Below are 25,939 nucleotides of genomic sequence, written 5' to 3' on the forward strand. Positions count from 1 at the left end.
TTTATTCTCTTTTCACCATTTTACCCCTTACTTACCTGGCTTGCCGTCTGTATATTTTTTTGCCTGACTAGTAGTGTCATCTATCTATCTATCTATCTATCTATCTATCTATCTATCTATCTATCTATCTATCTATCTTTCTAGCTATCCATCTATCTATCTATCTATCTAGTTGTCTGTCTGTCTCTGTTCTTCTGTCTGTCTGTCTGTCTGCCTGCCTGTCTCTGTGTTGACCTCTCGCCCTCTATAAAGTTATAAGATATTCATCCCTCCATCCATACCTCTTCCCTCCCTGTGTGTGAGTCTGTCTGCCTGTTTGTCTGTCTCCTCTGTTTGTGTGCTCATGAAGCCATCTGCATGATTGCAGTGGATTCTTGTTTGGATGTCTATTAATAATGAATAATCCTCGCCGGCTTCTCTACTCCACACTGCGCCGTACAATCGAGTTCAGCGCGGCCTTTTTACGGCCGAGTATGTTTATTCATCGGGGCGACTCCCCCCCCCCCCCCTTTAGGTGCCAGCCGGGGCCGACAGACTCGGGTCCCAGGACAGCTGGCGCTCGAAGGGTTAGTTTTTCCCAGAGTTCCTCAGCATGACGCTGACCCCTGCAACAGAAGCGGCGTCTGACATTCCTGCGCGCCCCCGCTTCTCCCCGCCGCACAGTTGATTATTTTGGTACCCGACAGAGACGCCTTCAAAGGGCCCTGCGCTGTTTGGTAATAGTCTCTGAAATGCTGAACCGTAGCCTCCCCTGAGAGAGAGAGAGAGAAAGAAAGAAGAAGAGAGAGAGAGAAGAGAAAGAAAGAAAGACAGAGGGAGAGAGAGAGAGAACGAGAGAGAGATTTTTTTAGACAGAGACAGACACCCCATTCACATTCTACGACTGGGTGTCTGATGCTCTCTCTCTCTTTTTTTTCCTGCTCATTACGACTGACACGTCGCCTTGTTTTGGCGGGGTGCCAAATATAAATGTTTACAGATAAAAAAAGAGAACAGGATTCCTGGAGGCCACTGCTCTGATAATTGAATGTGCTTCACCCAAAGCGCTTTTGCTATTATTTCTCTGCTGAGTTTTCTGTCGGTGGCCCACAGCCCGTCCAAGACCCCCCCCCCCATGCTGATTTGTAGTCGCAGAGCGTCTGCTCAGATTGTCTCTGCTCCATCCTCTCCAACCCCACCCCCACCCCCACCCGTCCCCGTTAGCCATGTACTGTAGCACGCCGGACTCGCCGCAGCACGGCTTCGTCATGAGCCAGACGGGCGGCCACGTCAACAGCGTGGTGCGCTGGGCCTGCGACCGCGGCTACCGGATCATCGGCAAAGGCTCGGGCGTGTGCCGCAAGACGCCCTTCGGCCACCTCGCCTGGGACTCCTCGGTGCCCGCGTGCCAAGGTGAGTGCCGACTTTTGCCACGTGCCCGCGCATGTGTGTTTGTGTGTGTGTGTGTATGTGTGTGTGTGTGTGTGTGTGTGTGTGTCTCCCTCGTTTGCTGCAAAACCTCTGGACGGCAGCCAAGCCGCCAGGGGAAATCACTCGCCGTGACACTCAAGGTATTAGGTTTGGAACGCACGGCTCCCGCCTGTGCCGAAGGCTGCCACCAAGCTGATGTTATTTGGGTGAAAGAAAATGAACGAGCTGTTGCTTATTAAAGCCTCTCAAGGGTTACTTCAAGGGACCGGAGTGTTTGTTGTTGGGGTTTTTTTTTTTTTTGGTTAGGGAAATGTAGCGTCTTGCTGGCTGTAAGTAATTGTTATCACCGCATTGTAAATCTTGATTTGTGCGGCCGCATTTTGGAGGACGGACCCGAGCGCGAGCAAACATTTGAGTGCTTTATCCAGTGCCTGGTGCAGAGGCAGAGGCCGCCGAGATCAATGCCCTTTTTTGTTCTGTCTAATGAACAGCTTTTAAATGACAAAGGAGGCCATTGGTGTCACGTCCCTCATTAAAATGCTGGGGGACTGCAGCGCGGCGCTCTGGCTGATTTATTTGATTAGCTTTTTTAAATGCCCAATAATTGCACATCTCATTATGCTGCGTGGCCATCTCTGTCCGTACCACTTTTTGAACCGACTCCAAAAAACTCTGAGCTTGTTCTTTTTTTTTTTTTTTTTTTTTTACTTTTGCGGTAATCCTGTTCAGTTTTGGAAAACATTTCTGCTGCGTTGGCTGAGCGGATTCGCACTGTTCTTAAGGCAAAAAAAAAAAAAGAATATGGAGGTTGAGGTCAAACCCAAAGTGAAGAGTAAACGCACAGAGGTCGGTGTGCGGTCAAGCGTAATGAGGTGGGCAAATGATTTTGGAATTTATTCCGTAAAGCCCGACGCGGAGTTAAAGGCGTCGGCGATGATGATGAGGGTCATCACCGAAATCTCTGTGATAGCACCGAGAGAGTGGCATCGATCCAGTCCGCACCCCCCCCATTCAGCCACAGCGCCCCCCAAGCAAACGCTGTTTGAACAGCTCACTCCAGGCACTGCTCCACACCTCGTGAGGAGACTTCATAATGCTCCTGTTCTCACCTCCTGTCAGACGCTCGACTTATACGGGCATGTAAAAATGTACACTTTATATCATTCAAACCGCCGTGTTTGCCATTACGTTTCAGATCGCTTTTTCTAGAAGGTTCTGTGGAGAAAGCTTGTCATTCGGAGTGCGAAAAAACACAGAGCAGCCGCAGCAGAGATATGAGCGTGTCTTTCTATTCGGAGGTACAAAGGCCTGGGATTTAAATGTTGTCAAAGGGCTCTGGTGTTCTCCACGAGACCCAGACGAGGGGAAAGGGCTGATCTTGAATTACCCTTAGCCCTGTTTCTGTCTGGCAGGCGGCTGAGTGTTGATACAGACAGGCGGAATCGCAATCCTAAATCAACACGCGCCGCGCCGCGCGGGGAGGGAGGGAGGGAGGGAGGGAGGGAGGGAGTGTGAGAGCTCAGCCCCCGCAGGCGTAGCCTGCCGACGCTCTGCTAGCAAACACGACTTGTTGCTGAAAACACACACACACACACGCTCACACACACTTGCATACACAAACACACTCACACAGGCTCACACACACACACACATACAGACACACACACACACACACACATTCACGCACACACGCACACACGCACACACACACACACTCATTCACACATTCACACATTCACACACACACACACACACACACACACACGCACACACACACACACGCACACACACACACGCACACACACACACACACACACTCATTCACACTTTCTCACACACACTCACACAAAGGTAATGTTTACTCACACTGTGACACCCTTTCCCCCCCTGCCCCAATTACACCTTCCCCTCCCGCCCCCCTACCCTCCCTCCACCTTCCACCCCTCCGACTCCTTGGCACCTCTCACCCCAGCGGTGTCTTGCGGGATGCCGGCGGCGCCAGTCAGCGGCGGCGTGCTGGCGGCGGATTACTCGGCGGGCACCCGGGCGACCTACTTCTGCAGCGAGGGCTTCCGCCTCTCCTCCAAAGAGGTGACCAGCACCGTGTGTCAGGCGGACGGACTGTGGAGCAACCATAACAAGATCCCGCGGTGCACGGGTGAGCCACTCTGCCCTGTGTGTGTGTGTGTGTGTGTGTGTGTGTGTGTGTGTGTGTCTGTGTGTGTGTGTGTGTGTGTGTGTGTGTGGCTCACTTTACAGATCACAGATAAGGTTGATTTTAGAAATGCAAACTGTGAATGAATCATTCACTACTCCATAAACATAATGTAAGATTTAATACTCGGGTAAAATATGCAGTTCATTTGAATGCAGAAGCCGGTGGTACTCTAAAATATGCAAGAGAGCATTATTCCTCCATGCAGTTGTGTTTGTATGAGTTGTCCCATTGTAAATGACTCACACCTGTTCATGGAATAATTGAGTTTAGTTGCAGAGCTGTCAGATTCCAACATGTGTGTGACATCTAGTGATCTAAATCATGTGTTGGTGATCTAGAAGAAAAGTCCTATAAGAGATCAATTCATGCTGTGCATCCTATGTGTTTTTTCTTCATAGTCAAACAGCTACACACAATCACAGATCAATGCAGTTTTCATACAAATGTGGTCAGAATCAATGGGATTTATATTATTCATTTTCCCATTACATGACCGAGAGAAATGCTGAGAGAATGTTGAGAGAATGTTGAGAGAAATGCTGTGGAAAAAGTCTAATAGCTATTGCACTTACATTTTGCCAGATTTAATCTATACATCGACAAAACTCTTTTGTAGTCCCCTTGGTAAATGTAACAGTAGAATAACGTTTTTTGAAAAGCGCACTGTTCCAGGAAGTGCCACCACTATACATGTGCTTTAACTTCACATTCATTCATTTGGCTGACACTTTTATCCCGAGCGACTTACAAATGAAGACTGACACTGGCATTCAGAATGCAGTGCACATGGAGACCTCAGGGTAACCATAAAGACTACATTTTACATGCCATGAATAACCAGAGGAGAGAAGTTTAAGTGACAACCTGGGAATACTGTAGATGAAGTGACACCCAGAAGAAATAATCAAGTAGTTGGTAAAAAGAACATGCCTGGGTTGTGTGAGATAGCCATGTTAGGTCTGTTGGAATCATTATATCTTAATATTGGAAGTGGCTCTACTTGTATTGAAAGGAAAGGCATGTGTTCAAGAGTTTTATGTGACAAGCATGTAATGATAGGTATTAAGAGAAGTGGTTGTCGTTGTCTTGTGCTGATGCGTCTCCCCTTCTCCTGCAGTCATGGTGTGCCCCAGCATCGGCTCCTTCACCCTGGACCACGGCAAGTGGCGCATCGTCAACGGCTCGCGCTACGAGTACGGCACCAAAGTGGCCTTCGCCTGCAACCCGGGCTACTACCGCCTGGGCCCCGCCCACATCCACTGCACCGCCAACGGCACCTGGAGCTGGCGCAACGAGAGGCCCCGCTGCAGGAGTAAGTTCGGCGTGTGTGTGTGTGTGTGTGTGTGTGTGTGTGTGTGTGTGTGTTTGTGTTTGGGCTGTGATAAAGCCTCACATGGCAAACAGGTGCATAATCACTATGCCAATGGTTCTCAAAGCATTGGATGGGCCCCACTAGTGGGTGATAGAGACCCGACAGGTGGGGTGTGGCGAACAGGAGGAAATGGGTCTTTGTTGGGCTTGCCTTTACTGCCTTTCTCTTTTGCCAAGGAAGATCACACATTTCAAAACGAAACAAACACACAAACATTGGAGTCCTAAACAGGCCTACATTACATATTCCGTAAATGAAAACAACACACTCGGGGGACTGAGACAGGACACGTAAGGTGAAACCGCAGTGCGAAAACAGTATTTTAACGTCACCATTTTGCTGGGGTGATGGGGTCAGGTGAGGCTTGATGAGAAAGTGGGGAATGATTGGAAAAGTTTGAGCTGCCACCACTAGCCCTGGGTCCTAGCGCCCAAAGGGTTTATCCGACAGGTGGCTTTTATTTACGATATGCTGATTACGGAGGAATCTCACGTCTCGGCACAAACAGCCCCCCCCCCCCCCCAAAAAAAAAAGAGCCCATCTGGGATGAATGCCTCGTTCCTGTATTCCCATCAGCAGTCGCTTTAGGTTGGCACCGCTATCAGCATCATTTATCAGCTTTTGAGGTGCGATCAGGACAGTGATTTCAAAAGGATTATGCTGTGTGAAAAGCAAAAACAAACCAACGGTACACCCCCCCCAAAAAAAAGCCGGAGTGTCATCCGTAAAATGTGCGGAGATGACAAATACCCCCGCTGCATCCCACTTCCACCCTCCTCGGAGATGGTTCAAGGCAGAGAATCGGACGGGGCGGCAATAAGAGCACTTTATCACCCGAGCTATCACCGACAGGATCCTGTTCTCATCTCGGGCCGCGGGAAGGAAAAAAAAGAAAAAAAGAGAGAGGGCCCTGGCAATTCTGTAAAATGACAAATATCAAAGGACAGTGGCAAAGCACGGCTCAGCATGGGGACAAACACAGCCACTAAGGCTGTGTGCGGCTACACAAACACTTAGGAAAGGCTGTGTGAGTGTGTTTGTGTGTGTGTGTGTGTGGGGGGGGGGGTTATGTGTGTCCTATGGTGAGAAGAAGATAGAAGCCCCGGTGTCACCTCCAAAATTAATGAGTTCTCTTTTTCCCTAATCATCATCACATGACAGTGCCGTTTTTCTCTCTCCTGTGTTTTTGCCTGGCTGTGTTTGTGTGTGTGTGTGTGTGTGTGTGTAGTTGTAGGTGTGTAGGTGTAGGTGTGTGTGTGTGAGTACGTCCCTAGGTTTTTTGTTTTTTTTGTGGAGTGTTGTCCCGGGGAACAGAAGTGGGGGCCCCTTCAAATTGGGCGTAAATTACAGTTGTACCTTTGACTTTGCGGCGAGCGCCGACTCATTCTTCGCTCTCTATTGCCTCTCGATCCGCAGTTATTTCATGCGGGGAGCTGCCCACGCCGTCTAATGGGAGGAAGATTGGAACGCAGACGACCTTCGGCGCCACGGCCATTTTCACTTGCAACTCCGGCTACATCCTCGTGGGCTCCACCGTCCGCGAGTGCCTGGCCTCGGGACTCTGGAGTGGACCCGAGACCCACTGCCTCGGTACTGGAACACCCTCCCTCACTCTGGCACTTAATAGAATTTCCACAAACAAAGTCAACTTTATTGTCAATTCACCTTTATTGTCAAATCACATAGAGGTTTTGAAATGACGTTTCTCCCCACAGCACACGGTAGGGTACATCCATAGCACAATAGTACAGTGACAATGGAAGAGATAAAAAATCAGAGCAGGAAAAAAAAAGTATGAAAAAGATGTCATTTCACGGCGTCTTTTGTGTGTAATTCTGGTCCTTTGGTGTGAGGTTAGAGAAGAACATTAGCAGGAAGCCGAACGCAATGAGGCCCAGAGAGTGAAAGAGCAGGAAAGCTGGAGAGCTCCATTAATTCCCTTTAAAGCGGCTCCATGCCAGTGCGGCAGATGACGCTCCAGTCAAGTGTGAGACCTTCTCCCATCAGATGATCAGCCCTCGGAGTCGCTTACTCCGGCAGCGCACACACACACACAGACGTATTCAGGGAGGGCCGCGCATTTGTTATTTGTTCTGCCACGCTCTCTCGTTTTTTGAATGAGGTTGCAGTTTTGTTGGTGGCACATATTTCTGGAACATTTGGCATCCTGTTATACCTGTCATGAGTATAAATGACTCCCACATTCACTCATGTGATAGCTGAGCACCTGCAGCAATTATGGATAGGGCTGTAGTCAACAAGATGGCAGTTGCTGAATCTCGCTTCGCCGCATGTAGCCTAGCATGCCATAAATTGATTTCCCATAAATCTATTTATAGTGGTTATCATTGCAGGTAATGTATAAAAGAAATGTGACAGTCTACTTATTACCTGTCCAGATAAGCTACGGCACATGTTTCCAGAAGCATCTGTAGACCTAGGTGGTTTAAACCCGTTTTCATGTGCTTGTGTACTTACTTTGCTTACTTGCGTCGTCTTTTAATAAGCAACATATGGTAGACCTTGGACACAGTGTACATACCAGCATATGTTACCATGGTAATTGGCAGTGCACATTCAGAAGGGAGGTCTGATGTCTTTGTTGTCAATGTTTTTGTTGGTAATATTTTTGATAGTAATGGCCTTTGTTTGTAATTTTCTCCTGCAGCCGGTCACTGCGGTGTCCCGGAGGCCATTGTGAATGGTCAGGTGGTGGGCGAGAACTTTGGCTACCGGGACACGGTGGTGTATCAGTGCAACGCCGGCTTCAGGCTCCTGGGCTCGTCCGTCCGCATCTGCCAGCAGGACCACCAGTGGTCCGGACTGCTCCCCTCCTGCGTGTGTGAGTGTCCATCACCAGAAGCACAGACACCGTGTGTGTGCCAGCGAGGGGGGGGCGGGTGTGTGTGTGTGTGTGTGTGTGTGTGCGTTTGGGGTGGGGTAGGGTGGTGTGTTGGTAAAGTCGATGGTTGTTGACAAGATGTGTTCAAATGTGTTGCCCCATGAGCCAGAAGTGAAGGCAGCGCCATGATTGATGTTGTTGTTTTCTCATTCGTCATCATGTGGGCAAAAGAAACAGAAAACTGACGCGCTTTGAGAACACCCTGACAAAATTTCAAATCAGCAGACCTTGAATTCCATTTGTAGTCAGGAACTGACCTATGATGAGCCGACATAAATCCAGTTTTTTACCACTTTTTGGCACAAACAGCCTATACGCAATAAATAAAGAAGAAGACCTGTTTACGTTTACGAGGGTATTCTAAGAGAACAAGCTGTCAAATTGTTTGCACTTTTTACACAATTCATTGAGCAGATGCTTACACTCAAAAGTACGTCACAAACGCAGAGCAAACACTGATAAAGTGGAAGCAAACACACCCCACAGAAAGGGTAACAAAAGCTTGAGCAAAGATGTAAACAGGTATTTTAGCAGATAAATCCGCACATTAACTGTGTCAACAAGACCAGAGGCATTCCCTATTCAAATTGCCAATTTTCTGGTTAATTAAACGAACGGGTTTGCATACTAGAGTTCTCACGGCAAAAAAAATGGAGCATGATGTTATCCACACATGAATACATTTACAGTTGCGCAAACAATGTCGACCATGGCAATCTGTGTAGCAATTCCAAGAATCGTTTAAGGGGCAAGTGCATGTCTATACGTAATGAGCAGAGGACCTGTCATAAACCTGGGTTTTACTTGATGGTTTATGTTGGTCAGTGAGGGTTTATCATTGCCAGTCAGTCATGTTATGACAGAATTATGGGCAGTAGTGCCTACAGGGGTAGTAAAATGGTATATTGCTCTGTAAAATCCATGGCTTTTAGATGCTCCAAATCGATCAATGAGTCGGTAAATGAACTATCATCTGCCACCAAACCCTTGTTTTGCTGACCCATTTTTGATGTGATGCCCTCTTTGGTTTTGGGGCGCAGTTTACCAGTTGGGCCGGGTGCTCCCAGGTTCTGTTTACCACTGACAGTGCAGGATGTGATGTGGGTTGAATGTGGGTGTTTGTATGAATGCTGAAATTTGTTTCTGTCTGCCTTCTTTATTTATGATATTTGAGTCTTTTTACCCTTTATTTATTCTATGTACTGTATTTATTGAGAGCAGGTACTGTGAAACTGAATTGCCCAGTGTTGGGTCAAATAAAGCTTTCTGAATCTGCATCTGAATCAAAACAGCTGTGAGCTGCGGCCACCCAGGAAGTCCCATCTACGGGCGTGCGGTGGGCGAGGGCTTCAACCTCAACGACGTGGTCAGCTTCTTCTGCAACAACGGCTACATCCTGGAGGGGCCCGCCCAGACGCAGTGCCAGGCCAGCCGCCAGTGGAGCCACCAGCCTCCCACCTGCAGAGGTGCCGCCACACACACACACACACACACACACACACACACACACACGTCTCTCTCTCTCTTTCTCTCTCTCTTTCTCTTTCTCTCTCTCTCTCTCTCTCACACACACGCACACACACTCACAGACATGTTTATCTGTCTGTCTCTCTCTCTCCCTCTCTGTCTCTCTCTTTCTTTCTCTCTCTCCTCCTGCCTCCTGCAAAGATACGCCAGCAAACCAGCTGCCCCTAAATCCCAGTCACATTGCATTGTTATCTCAAACACACTTTGCTTGTTTGTTATCTCTCTCACACACACACACGGCACACACACACACACACACACACACACACACACACACACACACACACACACACACACACACACACACACACACACACACACACATACACACACACACACACGTTTCTCTAACACACACAGAAATGTTACAGAGGCAGAATGACCAGCCTGAATCACTTCAGCCTACTCGAATTTCAATGGTGGACATGAGTGACTTTCAGACATGTTTTTTTCCCCACAATTCCATGCATGCCGCAGTCGTAATTACAGTATGAATAGAAAAAAAAGAAAACGATTTTGTCCCAACCAAATTTAGCAACATGATTAGCTCAGACTTCTTTTATTTTTAACGACTCTAGTTTGGGAGAATTCTCGGGGACTTTGCAGCCCTGCAGTGAAAGTGTTTTGAAGACTTAATTTGGTATTGTATTTATGACAGTCTCTGTTTACGCTGCCGGTTAAAGTGCCTCTGTAGCCCAGACTGTAATATTTTTTAAAGTGCAGCCTGACTGATGTGTATATTTTATTGCCACTTACATTTGTCCTCTTTTTTTTATCTCAACCTCCATTTTCTTCCTCTAGTGGTCAACTGCACTGACCCGGGAATCCCAGCCAACTCAATCAGGCAGAGCAAAATCGAGCACGGCAATTTCACCTTTGGAACCGTGGTCTCGTACGACTGCAATCCTGGCTATTACCTGTTCGGGTCGTCCGTGCTTACTTGCCAGCCGACGGGTTACTGGGACAAGCCCTTGCCGGAGTGCATCGGTGAGTCAACTCCTCTTGTTCTCCAGCCCCCTAAGCCTCTCTGTGTAGCGCCGCCTGCTCCTGGAGTGGGTCTCTTGTGTTGCTCTGACCCCCCGGCTGAGCTTTTAAGCCTCCACACAGCCAGAATCGTGTTGGTGCTATTTGAAAAAAAAAAACCTTGCAGAGCCCACGGCTACAACAGCTAGCTAACATTAGCATAGCCCCCCCCCCTACCCCCACACACACACTCTCTCTCTTCTTTTATTTTTGCCCAACATCAGTCATCATCGCCCAGTGTTTTATTTTTAAAACATGTAATGAATGCGAGGTCGAGGGGGGTCAAGCACTGATTATGTAGGTGGTTCGCCAGCGGGTTGGCTCTGGTTGAGAGAGGGCCGCCTGGCCGCGAGGCGCTAATTGGCCGCTGCCTTTCCCTTTTGTAATGGACATCCCGTGGACTAATTGGATCAGAACCCGGGGTCTCTGACAAGCACTCCTGACGCGCGGACACCGGTTCCCAAAAGCTTGAAAGAGAGAATGCGCACAGGAGTCGGAGTGAGAGAGAGAGAGAGAGAGAGAGAGAGAGAGAGAGAGAGAAAGAAAGAGAGGCCTGACTTGTCCTTCCTCTCTGTGCACAGCAGTGTGGTTACATCAGGTGGAATTTGAATGGTAAATGAATGAGCTGAGGGACGTTGGTACTGAGCTCTGTGAGAGAATATTGTTGTCAGTCTATCCAACTCGGTGTGTTTCATTCTCTCTCGCTCTCTCTATCGCTCTCACTCTCTCTCTGTCTCTCTCATTCTCTCTCTGTGTGTGTGTTTGTGTCTGTGTGTCTGTGGGTGCCTGTTTTTTTTTTGTGGGATCAGAAACGTTTGTAAATTGCCTCTGGTCCATCATTAATGCCTCTCAGAATCATTTTACGTGAGTGCCGGTTGCCATCGCACCTGCAAACCGCTTTCACAAGCATAGCGTTAGATTAAAATAGATGTAACATTGCATTTCTGCTGTCCGATCCCAAATCAAACTTGACAGAGTTGAGTGCGGAGAGTGCAAGTCGACTGGAAGATGAAAGTATTCCCGCAGTGTTTTATCTTCCTCTTTGCAGACAATATTACTGCCGAGATGAGTTGGGGTTATATGTCCATAGCTAATACTGGGAGTTAGGTACTGTCCAAGTTGGAAGATGTCTGTCTCAAGAAAAGAGTTCCGATGCTTTGTCTATAGTTCCATATAACAGTTCCATAACCCTCATTCCCTCAAAAGGATGCACATATTGCAGTCCCTCAAAAGGATGCACATTGTAGTCACTCAAAAGAATGCACATATGGTAGTCCCTCAAAAGATAGCACATATTGTAGTCCCTCTAAAGGATGCACATATTGTAGTCCCTCAAAAGGATGCACATATTGTAGTCCCTCAAAAGGATGCTCATACTGTAGTCCCTCAAAAGGATGCACATATTGTCGTCCCTCAAAAGGATACACATGCTGTAGTCCCTCAAAAGAACGTATGTATTGTATGTCCCTTTAAAAGACCCATTTTCCTGTCATAAAATGTAAGTATTCAGGACCTTGCTGTGGTGGGCGGCTCTATTTATTTCTGTTTGACTCTGAGGACTATTCTGGGCTCTTGTGTCGTTGCAGAGATTGACTGCGGTCACCCGGGGGTGCCCCCTCACGGGGTGCTGATTGGGGAGAAGTTCACGTTCGGCGCCAGCGTGCACTACGCCTGCTCCAGCGGGCGCGAGTTGGTGGGCGAGACGTCGCGCACCTGTCAGCTCAACGGCCACTGGAGCGCCCCGCTGCCACACTGCTCAGGTGCGAGCTGACACGCGCCCGCACACACACACACACACACACACACACACATACGCTCTCTCTCTCTCTCTCTCTCTCTCTCTCTCTCTCTCACACACGTACTACACACACATACATACAGTACTCTCTCTCTCACACACACACACACAAACACACACACATAGGAATACATATCCACATGAGTGCACACACATGAATATGCTACGTGTTTTGCAACTAGAATAGGGGTTTGGAAGCATACTGACATACTGACAGTCACAGTGTCACACACACACGCACACACAGAAGACATACACACACACACACACTGAATATTTGTGCACACACACAGACAGGCACATGTACAAATACTTAATGTTGTGCATTGACATTCATTATTAGTGTCAGACACATATTAATGAATATACTTAGGGATATGAAGTATTTGCATGCAGTTATACATTACAGTATATCTCTCTCTCTTTCCATCTCCCTCTCCAACTTCCTCGCTCCCTCTCTATCTCTTTCTCTCTCTCTCTCTCACTCACACACTCACACACATGGTCACACGCATGCACACACATACTCATGCATATGCAACACACATATGCAAGCGCATGGCTCCCACATTGAAACGAATGCACACATAATGATCATGTTGTTGTGTTTGGTTTGGCGAGCGACTCTGTAATATTGACTGGTAAGCCTGATAATACCACCCCACATGTCTAAAAGCTTTTAATGACTGCAGTTGCAATTACCACTCCTTACCAACTGTTCACTCGTTTCCCCTTTCTCGTCCTCTCTCTTGTTCTTTCCATCTCTGGCCACGTCTCTCTATCTCTCTCTTTTATTCCTTCTCTCTCTGTCTATCTGTGTCTGGATGCGTCTCCTTGTCTCACTCTCTCCATTTCTCTCTGAATCTTCTCCCCTTCTCTGCTCTCTTCTCTGTCTGTTTCTCTCTGCTTTGTCTCTCTGGTCTCTCCTCTCCACCTCCCTCCATCTCCCTCCATCTCTCCTCCTCCCTCTCACTCTGTCTCTCCCTCCTCTCTGGGTGTCTCTGTGGTCTCTTCTCTGTCTGTATCTTTCGCCTCTCTCTCTCTGGTCTCTTCTCCATCTGTCTCTCTCTCTGTCTCTCTGTTTCTCTCTCTCTCTCTCTCATTCTCTCTGCTCTGTCTCTCTGTCTCTAACTTCAAAGCCACCTGCTTCCTTCTGTTCTCACATCTGCTGTTTTCTGACCCGATATGGCCACCATTTTGTCTCACTCCTCCTGCTGCCAAACCAAACCCACTTCTCCGGGAAAAGTTCACCCACCAAAAGCACAGCACAGCACGTCCTCACTACAGGCACAAGCGCGCGCACACACACACACACACACACACACACACACTCTCAGACACACACACACACACACACACACACACACACACACACACACACACACACACACACGCAGACTTTTCCACAGGCTGTGAATTGAGTGAATTCATTGACCCAAAAAATAAGAGGAGGAAGCGCAAGCGAGGATTTTTCTTTTTTCCCCCTCTTTCTTTACTGTGTGGGGGGAATTGCACTGTGCTGGGGAGCACACTGGGATTCTCCGAAACCCGGTGGGGGAAAGTACTTGTGTATTCTCTATGATTATTCCCGGGCCCCTCTGCATAGTTTTTGATGTTCCAGTTGGAAGAAGCATTGCCAGGGATCAGTGGGGCTTTCCTCCCCCACGTTCAGCATCATTAGCCTGTAACGCCCTTCCCCTGTGTCCCAGGTGAGCCCCGCCACGACATGAAATGAAACACTTGGGGCTCGGCTTGCGCCACCGCAAGGTGCAGTAGGTATCGGCGATTTTTTTTCTCTCTAAGTCAGCGCAAGGTGAGTTGACAACGTTTTTTTGTTGTTGTTGTTTTGTTTTTTTTTGGTCGACGTTCAGGCGAGCTACCTTTTTTCGTGTTTAACTCGTTAAGCAATCCGCAACATAGCTAGCGCCTTGCGCCGTGTTCGGCCCAAAGATGGCTTATCTAGACGGAGCACATTGGGGTGGAGCGCTGACGGCCAACGGCGCTGGCACAGCGTGGGGTCCTCCGAGGGCTCTGGCAAGACACGGCGACACGGAAGCAGATCGATGACGTGCTCCGGATGAGTGACTGTCAGGGGCCACCGAGTTGAGCCATTTTCCTGTCCTCCTTCCCTCCCTCCCTTCATCCCTTCATTCCATCCTGTCTGTTTGTCCTTCTGTATTTCTGTTTCTTTCTGCCTCTCCTTCCTTCCTCCCTTACTTACTTACTCCCACACCCCCAACACACCCGCCCACCCCCCCCCCCCCGCGCGCTCCCCGGCTCACGTCTTGCGTAACTTCCAACCTTCAAAGCCTCATTATGCGTCTGCGAGTGCGAGGTGGTGTGGGTGGACGGAGGCTTCTCACCCAAGCCCTGTTCCAATTAGCGGGAGTCGGAGCTGTCGCAGGAGCACGCCGAGAGTTGCCTCACCTTCCTCTTGCCTGGGAAAAGTTTCGAGCAAACGAGCTCTCATCAGGAACGCCGGCACGGCACGGTACGCCGTGGCTATTTCTTTCATCTGCACGTGCAGATGACGGCAGCGTTGACCCGAGTCAACAAAACGATGAAGAACAAACCAATTGGCTCGTCTCTCCATATGATTATGAGGATATATATACATATGAAGGAGCTAATGTCAACCTCGGCATGAAACACTCGCACGCCCTGTGTGTCCTTGGCCTTGGGAACTTGGCAACCAATTACACCAGTTTGCTCTCTTAGTAACTTTTATGCTGCTCAAGTTATCAAATGACCTAAGAAAACTGCAAGTGTGTGCTTGTTAGTTAGTTAGCGCTGTAAACTTAATCGCACCTCTCACCTAATACAAGGTCATCGGGCTTGAATGAGAGTTGAGCCTATCTGTGCCACAAGTGGGTTGAGTGCCTACGCACAGGCAAAGAGCGGTGTGGCCTCGTAGAGAAGCACAATGGACAGCGAGAAGCACCTGGATAGGGTGTCATCAAACCACTCTGGACAAATTGAAACGGGAGAGATGATGGATTGTCAGTTGAACTTGTGGTGGATTACAGTCGCTGTGTTTGAAACATCCCCTCGTTGACCACCGAGTGCACTAAAAAAAGTGAGTGCCTGGTGGTTATTCCCGATTCAGTTTAGCGCACGACGTAGAGATTATGGGTGGATGTTCCGAACTCAGGGACTGTGTTGGCGAGCAGAGTATAGCCATTACATAGGCCAACTGCATGTAATGCGCAAGTGTGTGGAAGACCTTCAGAGGGTGTCCCTCTGTCAGAACACAGTGCGAACCCTCGTACAGGATGGACTGTCCATGTTTTTGTACCAAGACATCCCACACAAACATGTGGTGATGGTGTTGTAGATAGCGAACTAAGGCCTCCAAGCGGAAGCCAACAAGTTGTGGCTTTGCCTGGGTTTGCCTGTGGCTGTGCACCGCGGTGGCCTGAGCACTTAACCCCGAGTTAAGCCTGTAATTGGTCTGTAAGTCACTCTAGATAAGAGCCTCGGCTAAATGCCTAAACAGTAAATATACTGAGGGAGCGCATTCTAAAGTGGGTATTAAACCAACCTCGTCCCACCTTGACTCCTCTCGTCTCTGAGTCGGCACAATCAGCAGTGGGCCAGGGCGGGGCTTCCCCCAGTGAATATGACTGCTTCCTCACTCTAACCAGCTTCTCAACACACACTCACACACACACACACACACACACTCTCTCTCTCTCTCTCTCTCTCCCCCTCTCTCTCTCCCTCTCTCTCTGCGAGTATGTGTGTCTGTGTGTGTCACCATACCATGTGAAGTGGCGGTTAAAATGAGCCGAAACACGTCCTCTCATCTACCTTGAAAAGGGGAAGTCATGTCCTAGATTTCAAATGGGGAGCAGGGAGGGTAGAGAGAAAGAGAGAGACAGAGACAGAGAGAGAGACAGAGATGAGATGAGACGAAAGAGAGGAAAAAAAAGAATAACAAGATTCCCTTCTTCTTCTTCTGTGGGAAGAAAGCCTGCGAGGGGGTGGAGTGCTGCCACGTCTCCATTTATTTATGAACAAAGGGCCGGATGACACAGCACACACACACACACACACACACACACACACACACACACGCTCGCTCGCGCGGACATTGCGGCCCGAGACGCCTTAGTGCAGCGGGGACGGCGGCGGCCACGCGTGGGGAAGCGCTTCGGAGGGGGATCGCCCCCGGCTACGTTCAATCACGGGATAAGTGGTTTCCCGAGGGGCCAGACAGATCGCTGCACACGGGAAACACGCTTTCCACGAAGCGTTACACACCACGCACAGAGAGCGCTCACACACCGCACATGTAATTAATTGGGCTTTAATCCAGGTCAACGAGGATATTATGCCGGACACAGCGGTACTTATTTAATTTTTTATTTACTTTGCCTGCTTGTTAATGGCGTCTTGCCTTAATAGTTATGTGTAGGCTTTCTGCATATGTGTGTACTAATACACAAATACCCACAAGAGAATCAGATATGGAGCCCCATTAATGAGGAGAAAAGTGTTATTGCCTGTGAAAATGTAATGATAGTCTCTATATGCTTGGCTAGTGGGCAAAATAACATGTTTACAACATTGTAAGTGAAATAAATCTCAGAGTAATTTGCATCATTGACTCCCTAACACATTTCAGGTGGTACGAAAGTGAGGCACAGTGACTCATTTATATCCATACCATATTTTTGCAGCCATTTTCCCGACTGTGGTGTGATTAAAATGATACCTCTCTTTGACGTTTTTTTTTTGCGCTGCAACTACAGCTGTGTTTCACCTCCATTAACATCCTGCTCTCACTCCTGAAGCCCCATCAGATTCATTTGTGCAAAGAGCTCTTTGAAATGGCTGTCACACACAAAGCGCATCACTCTGCCTCCCCCTGTCTTGTATTGCTGCCTCTAGCATAAAAAAAAAGCCTGCAGCTAGAGGAATGAGACATGCAGGCTACTGCACACAGAGTATAATGTGTTAGCATAACAGAAAGAACTGTATCCTGCAAGCACATAAGCCTGCCGTAACCTTAAAGGTACACCATGCAAGATTTGCTGTGGAGTTTGATGGTTAACGAACTTGTAATCGTTCACCGTAGCATAGCTATACAGCATATACGTAGCGATGTCCCTACCTACCGACAAAACCAGCCATGCAACTTCCAAGAGCAGCACCCTGCTCCCAAGAGTCGTGAAACATTACCTTGTTAGATATAGCTCTTTGGAGATTGTCTTTCCCTGTTGTTAATCCTTCACCTCCACCACAAAAGCATTTGCATTGTGTGCAGGGGGACAAGTCATCACTAATTTGCTATTTACAACAACAAAGTAACATATAAATATATTGCTGCTTGTGAGAAAGTGAGGCGGCCACCTCACGTTGAGGGAGGTGCGCGCATTGGATTAGGTGGTGTGGAGGGAAGGAGGCAGCAGGAGACAGCAGTTCATTACAAAAATATAGCAATTTATTTATGTCCATACTAGCAGCGAGATCCAGGAAGAATCAGGGTCCAAACATGAAATGCAGGGTTCTTCAGTCGACGCACACCCATGTAAACGTGCCCTTAAACTAGGCAACCGGAACCTACTCTTGAGGCTCCCTGTCCAACATTGGACCACATTCAACCCTTGCCTCACAGCAAGCAAGGTTAACTTCAAATTAAACAAACAAACATTAACCTTCACGACTTCCCTGATTTCTGGACCTCTGAATGCTCCTTCCTAGTTCTCCTGTGTTTCCAGTCTATTGTGTCCCTTGTGTGAAATAAGCCTGCCTTTAAATAGGCTAGGCAATCACCCAATTAACTTGGGCTAAACCATTACAGGGGTGGGTGTGGTCTGTACCATTAGCTAAATCACAGTTAAAATCAACATCTTAAGGAAAACGGCAGATGGGTGGAAAGGAAAAGGTCTGCTTTTCCACACTGCTCTAAAGGGAGCTTTATACTGTAGTCGCCAAGAATACTGAAACCTGCATAGTGTGCCTTTAAGGGTTTTTCAATTCCACACATGCAATGGTAATCTCTGTGATTTATCTTTAAACAAATTGAAATAAATGTTGAATTGTTAAGTTGTCTTTATCTTTCTAAATTGATATTCTGTCCCATACGTCCATGGCTACATCCAGAGGGCCTTTATGATCTTACATGGGTATCATTACCATTCCTGTTCAGCACACACATGCATTATTTATACACGTACAAACAACAAGGTAATCTAGTGCTAACGTTTTCTATCACTGTTGTATAATGTATGTGTGTGTGGATGTTTAAGTGTGCGTGTGTGCTTCTGCTGATTCCCCACAGCAGATATTTAAAACACACACACACACACACACATACTGTACGCACACACACACACGCGCACACACACACACACACTCTCTCTCTCTCTCTTACACACACACACACACACACACAAATCAATTCCCTTCGTCCAAAAAGGAAATCAAGTTGACCCCGGGTGTCAAGAGACACATGCAAGGAGACATGTCTGGACTCTGTATTGACGTGGACAGCACACCTGCCCTGACATGTTTATAACTCTCCCCTCTTTCTTTCCTGCGCCGGTGTGCGGTGAACACCTCCGTGTCTCCAGCCTGTGTCTTTAGCCTCGCCGGAGGTGCAAATCAGATTCAGGAGTCTGGCTCTGATATCATAGCCAGCGCAGAGACCCGCTGTAGTAATAAGCTGCCTGTTACTCAGCAGGAGCTCTCCTTCAGCACCCCTCTGTCAACGTCTCCATCTCTCTCTCTCTCTCTCTCTCTCTCTCTCTCTCTCTCTCTCTCTCTCTCTCTCTCTCTATCACTTCTTCCACCTTTCACACTCTCTCTCCCCCACTCCCTTTCTTCTCTTTGTTCCCCTTTCTCTTTTTCTGTCTCTGCCTACTTTTCTATCAATGTCTCTTTCTCACACATCCATTTTATATGTCATTCACTTTCCCCTGTCTCTCTCGCTCTTTCTCTCCCATCTCTCTCCCTCTCTCTCTCTCTCGCTATTTCTCTCCCATCTCTCTCTCTCTCTCTCTCTCTCTCTCGCTCTTTCTCTCCCATCTCTCTCTCTCTCTCTCTCTCTCTCTCTCTCTCTCTCTCTCTCTTTCGCTCTTTCTCTCCCATCTCTCTCTCTCTCGCCCATCTCCTTCTCCCATTCTCTCTTCTCTCTCCTCACTGTTTCTCCCCCTCCCCTCATCTTTATTCACCTCTCATTCTCTTTCTCTCTCTCTCTCTCTCTCTTTTCCCCACTCTCCGGTTTTTCTCTCTCCATCTCCTTTCTCCCATTGTCTCTCTCACACGCACACACACACACACACACACACATATACTGCCACACATATGACCCAGTCTCCTGTTTTCTTTCCCTCCTCCTCTCTCTCTCTCTCTCTCTCTCTCTCTCTCTCTCTCTCTCTCTCTCTCTATCTGTCTCTGTGCAGGGGAGAGCTCGGGGAGCTGCGGGGACCCCGGCACGCCGGCGCACGCCAGCCGTGAGGCCGGAAGCTTCCAGCTCCGCAGCAAGGTGCGCTTCACCTGCCACACGGGCCACACGCTCTACGGCTCAGCCGAGCGCATCTGCTTCCCCAACGGCACCTGGTCGGGCAAGCAGCCCACCTGCAAACGTAAGCCGTGACGCACACACACACACGAACACACACACACACACACACACACACACACACACACACATTCACATGCACACACACACACACACACACACACACACACACACACACACGCACAAACACACACACACACACACATGCACACACACACACACACACACACACACACACACACACACACACACACACACACACACATATACCCTTCTGCTGAGAGAAAAGAACAGGTTAGCTTAGCGAGAGTAAGAAAAATAGAAGTAAAGAGGGAAGACAGTGGATGAACTTTGAAGCACAAAAGTGTTATTTCATTTTCTTACTGACAAAAATAAAAATAATTGAGTGAATCACACAGGCGTCTGTGGTTTTGACGGCACTTTGTGGCTCCTCTGTGTTATGAGGTGGCTGTAGTCGTGTTCAACTCGTTTGTGCTGTTTACGATGTTAGCCGCCTTATTGCAGGTTATTGCAGTAAGCCCAAATCGATTTTACAGATTCGGTTTTCTCTGCTCAGATATTTTAGAAGGCGACGTGTCACTGTAAATGCGCTGCATTTCACTTACTGAAGGAAATGGGAAATCGCCCATGTTTCCCCTCATATCTGGAGGCTGTTACCGTTTGATGGGTCTTGCTTTTGTTGCAGCGAGCCCTTTTTTCTGGCCCCTTGCACCTTGACCATGCCATCACCAGGGTAACAGGTTATTGGTTGTCGCGGTGAGCGAGCGGCAGTAAAGTAGATTTACAGATCGTCCGGGGTCCGCCGCGTCCACCCGAGGGCGGTCATCTCTCAGGGCCTGATGAGCTCTCCTCTGGCCTCGCCAACAGCTTGTTTTACACCCCCCCCCCCCACCCCCGGTGCTCTGTCTGAGGGGCATGAAAACACCTGGGGGGGAGGGGGGGTAGTGCTCTGAATCGCAATGGGTATGAGCTACAACCCACCTCTCAATGGGAAGAAATGCCCTCTGAGGCTAAATTGTAGTGATGGCTCGTGTGTGAGTGTGCCATTGTATTTAGTTCATTTGAGGCTGTTAACTCTGGAAGGGGGAAGTGATTTTTTTTTTTGGCCATTTCATTTGCAATGTTGATGTTATTGATCTGGCATTATATCAAGGACAATTTGTACTAAGTTGTGTTTGTGTGTGTTTAAGAGAGATTGAGAGAGAGAGAGAGAGAGAGAGAGAGAGAGTACTGTATGTGTGTTTACAAGAGACTGAGAGAGAGAGAATGTGTGTGTGTGTTTCTGTTTCTTTGCATGTATCTGTGATTACATGTGTACAGTATAGTATAAGCTTGTGTATAACTGTGTGTGTGTGTTTACGAGGGATTTATACAGAGAGAGTGTGTGTGTGTGTTTCTGTGCGTGTTTCTCAGAGTACATGTATATGAGCTTGTATACAGTAAGTGTGTGTGTGTGCGCGCGTGCGTGCGTGTGTGAGCCTGTGTGTGTGTGCGCGTGTGTGCATATTTTAATCAGTGTCCACCCGTGTCCACAGCGGTGCAGTGTGGGAACCCGGGCACTCCCGCTAATGGGCGCGTGTCGCGCGCGGACGCCACCTCCTTCTCCCACGCCATCACGTACGCCTGCGCCGACGGCTACCGCCTCTCCGGGGCGCCCGCCCGCACCTGCCTGGCCAACGCCACCTGGGCCGGCACCGAGCCCAACTGCACCTGTGAGTGGGCCAAGTTACACACACACGCACACACACACACACACACACACACACCTTTTGATACACATCCATAGTTTTGTCTCTAATACACCATCACACACGCACACACTTACAGTAATTCATTCTCACATACAAGCATTCTGTTGCACTGTAATCCATCAAACACACACATTCAGTTTGTTCCCCTCTCTTGCTCACGCACACACACACAAACACACACACACACACACATGCACGCACGCACGCACGCTTGCATTGTTCCAAAAGCTGGCTTATAATCCTCTGTGAAATAGAACAGATGGAGAAACAGTCCCCTTCTCTTCTTGCCTCTCCTCTGCCGCTCCATCCATCCAAATTAAATGTGGGCCATTTGTCAGGTACACACACACACACTTGATCCAGTCAGCACATCCGCTGGATTGAGATGCATGCCTTTCCTGGACACCCGCTGTGATTGCCATTCACTCTGGATAAACACAGGTAACCGAGTGGGCTGCGTCTGGCTCTGACACAGAAAAATACCCCACTCATCAAGCAGCCCGAAAAAAATAGATAAATAAATAAAAAACTATCCCCCCCCCCATTAATACGGAAAAATGAGATTCAGTAGCAAGCTACGCTTGAGTAATGTCCAAAATGGAATGAAGACGAGGATCCATCCCAGACTGACAAATAATGCAAGATTGATGCTCGCGTGGTGGCGCAATAATGAGCGGGGGGGGATCAAAGAGGGTCGCCGGTGAATATCAATGGGCCACTTGTCTGTCATTAGCAAAGACACTCGGTCCCGTGATGCATTGCGCCGGGGTAATGGATGGAGTGTCTGGATTGACATTGGATGATGGCGAGGGTAATGAGACTCGCTAGCTACTAGCGCTGATAGACACCAGACAGGCCCTTGCGTCAGCCTCATTAGCCTACGGCTTGAGACACACACACATATACATGCACGCATGCACACACACACTCACACACACACAGAGACACGCGCGTGCGCACGCACACACAGACACACACACACTCACTCACAAACATGCACGCACACACACACACAAACACACAAACACACGCAAGCGCGCACACATTTGCGCACACACACACATGCACACACACACACATATGCACGCATTCATGCACACACATCCATACCAACATGCATATGCACACAAATATGTGCACATATTTGTGTACTCACACAGATGTGCACACATGCACTTGCATACTCATGCAGACGCACACACATACACACCTTAATTTGCACACACACATACACACACACATACAGTATGTGCATGCTCGCACAAGAACTTGCACACATGCATGCACTTGCACATACTTATGAACGCATTCATTTAAACACACATACAGTACATACACACACACACACACACACACATAGTCATGCTCATGCACACACAAGATGTGCATACTGACACAGATTTGCATGATGCACACACACATTGAAGGGTCCAGACTCCTTCTTGAATACAGCTCCATATAGATCATGACCTAAATAAATCAGGTCGATGACATGCAAAAAATTAACTGCTTGAGCAAACAAACACACATTTACAAACACACTGTGAATTCTGTAATATGAAAGCCATATAACAATATGAGCGGAAACACACACACACACACACACACACACACACACACACACACACACACACACACACACACAGTTCTTAAAGTCCCCTGTCTTTTGAGAAGGCAGGAAAGTTTTCCCATCTATACTGGGTGTGAAAATGAAGGGAGCCTGGCCAAAATGAATAATGCAGCCTGGTTATGGCACAGAATAATGTGCCTGAAAAAAAGACTCTCAAGCAGCTGAATCGCTTAACTCTTCCCCCCCCCCATCACCACCGCACTGTCCGCCACTGCATAAACAGACTCAACAAAATCACTTCTTTGTATCACTAACAGTTAATTCTGCTGACCCACTTTCGGCAGTATAAAGCGAGGATCTCCCCGGATTAATGCTAAATAGCGTTATATTAACGTGTGTATTTATGTAATGGTGATTATTGGGTTTTTTCCCCTGTGATATTCGTTGACAGTGTTCATTTCGTCTTGGTAGAGAGAGAGAGAGAGAGAGAGAGAGAGAGAGAGAAGAACGTAAAATATGCGTGGCTCTTGAATGTTCACACACTTTTAATGCGTCGAGTCGCAGAGTCGTGTGAATATTAGCTGCTGGAGAGGCAGAGCGTGTCCGTCGGTGGAAAAACCTGCTGTTGGAATGAGATTCAATTAACCACTCCCTCTGACCTATGCGTTATTAGTGCCGGTGTCCTCGCCGCTTGAAGTTATCCAGACTAGGAATTATATGCAGAAAAACTTCTCTACTCCCGCACTCTATGGCAAGGCTATGGGAGAGAGAGAGAGAGAGAGAGAGAGAGAGTGTGTGTGAGTGTGTGAGTGTGAGAGTGTGTGTGAGAGAGAGAGAGAGAGCGGGTGGGTGGTTTTATGTTAGCACGTGTCTGAGAGTGCAAAGGGGAGCCCTTCATTAAAGCTGGTAATGAATGTCTTGCCTAAATGAGGTTTCGGGGAGGTCTTGTGTTTTAATTTTTCTTCGCATATTGTGCAGTATTACCCTAGTAGCAAAGCTCAAGAGGCTACAGACTTACACATGCTCTGTGTGTGTGTGTGTGTGTGTGTGTGTGTGTGTGTGTGTGTGTGTGTGTGTGCGGGAGCCAGATAAATAAACTCCTGATTGGAAAAGAGAAGAAGCACAATCATGCATTAATTTAGATTACTCAAGCAGGACAAATTGCCCAGCAGAGCAGGTTTTCACACCAACTTAACATTTATTAGATGTCATGGGACACACGATCATTGCATATAAATGTCCTTTCTAATACAACTATGTGTAGCATGTTGAAAAGGAATTATCACAGTTTCTCAAGGTCCATAAACCCGAATTTGCATATTACTGAGGGAATGTACCAACTGGGGCCTCAAGATAAAACAAAAGCTAAAGTTTTTCATTTCACTGTTTTTCTGTTGTTGTTTTAATTAATTTATCAACCCCCCTGCAGCCAAAATGAGTTCAGGCTTTGAGGTCACGGTAAACGTGCTACAGTGATTCAGTTCACCAGTTGACGAGGCTGGCAACACAGCAAGCGCGTGAAACAAGAGCAATCACCGAGCGGAAGGATCAAACGCAGATTGTGCCGTTCGCCAGATTCATCACCTCCTTGCTAGCTTGAGTGATAGCGCCGCGCTGCAGTCCAACGCGCTGTGCTGTCTGCTCCATAGGTAATGCTATTATTAGCAACAGCGGGAGGATCGGGCCACCCTCCGCAAGCCTACGCAGCCTGGCAAAGCAGATGAGAACACAGCACACACACACACACACACACACACACACACACACACACAGACGCACGCACACACACACACACACACACGTACAGACGCACGCACACACGCACACACACACACACACACACACACACACACACACACACACACACACACACACACACATAAACGCATGCGTACACACGCACACACACACACACACACACACACACACACACACACACACACACACACACAGACACACAGGTACACACACACACACACACACACAAACAAGTGCATGAGCAGTATAACTGACAGGACACAGCTCGTATTCCATTCCCATGAAGACACTAGCACAGACACAGTCTGTGTTATTCCCTTAGTGACTAAAACCCAAATGCACATTCTTACTGCAAGAGGGCCCGGCCTGATGTGTTGCGGTTGTTGTGCTCTCTGCTCTAGTGATCAGCTGCAGTGACCCCGGCGTCCCGGCCAACGGCCTGCGCCTGGGAGAGGACTTCACCGTCGGACAGAACGTCACCTTCGCGTGCCAGCCGGGCTTCATCATGGCCAACAGCTCCGGCCCGAGCCGCACCTGCACCCACAACGGCACGTGGAGCGAGCCTCTGCCCGCCTGCAAAGGTATGCCGGCCAGCTCCACGCCGAGGACAACCTCACAGGCGTCATTCGGGCATTGTTCTTGGATCCTATTGTGGCTTTGTTGTTCGATTAGTTTATTCCCTGTTTTTTTCTTTGTTTTTGTTTTTTAAACTAAATCAAAGGGCCTAACAAAAAGAATATTGAAAACTGTAGAAAACACACAAACACACCCATACGGCAGCTCACAACAAAGACAGAAAACACACCAAACACACTCGAGCACCTCACACCAAAGACAGAAAAACACACCAACACACACTCGAAACACCTCACAACAAAGACCGCTGATTCAGCTGGTCATTGTTCGTCGGGCAGAATGGACCACCTCGAAACCTGACCAGAGGTACTGCAGATAGGCGTTCTGTTTTCAGTCCCTGGCCCCCCCCCCCCCCCCCTCTCTCCTCTCCTCTCCTCTACTCAGGGAGAAACTTGGACGAGCGCAGGCAGACCTACTCTAGCATT

General features: G+C 48.2%; 1 protein-coding gene across 1 annotated transcript in view; it reads left to right on the plus strand.

Annotated features, from left to right (window-relative positions):
- Positions 1-25,939, plus strand: part of csmd3a (CUB and Sushi multiple domains 3a) — a 191,899-nt gene that overhangs the window by 137,025 nt on the left and 28,935 nt on the right. Inside the window, exons 49-59 of the mRNA XM_062539706.1 lie at positions 1,204-1,392; positions 3,383-3,568; positions 4,746-4,940; positions 6,417-6,590; positions 7,669-7,842; positions 9,195-9,368; positions 10,231-10,416; positions 12,039-12,212; positions 19,660-19,842; positions 21,335-21,511; positions 25,280-25,459. Of these exons, the coding sequence (XP_062395690.1) occupies positions 1,204-1,392; positions 3,383-3,568; positions 4,746-4,940; positions 6,417-6,590; positions 7,669-7,842; positions 9,195-9,368; positions 10,231-10,416; positions 12,039-12,212; positions 19,660-19,842; positions 21,335-21,511; positions 25,280-25,459 (1,992 nt within the window). The remainder of the gene's footprint in view (positions 1-1,203; positions 1,393-3,382; positions 3,569-4,745; positions 4,941-6,416; positions 6,591-7,668; positions 7,843-9,194; positions 9,369-10,230; positions 10,417-12,038; positions 12,213-19,659; positions 19,843-21,334; positions 21,512-25,279; positions 25,460-25,939) is intronic.

The sequence above is a fragment of the Sardina pilchardus genome, chromosome 6 (genome assembly GCF_963854185.1).
Source record: "Sardina pilchardus chromosome 6, fSarPil1.1, whole genome shotgun sequence".
NCBI lineage: Eukaryota > Metazoa > Chordata > Actinopteri > Clupeiformes > Clupeidae > Sardina > Sardina pilchardus.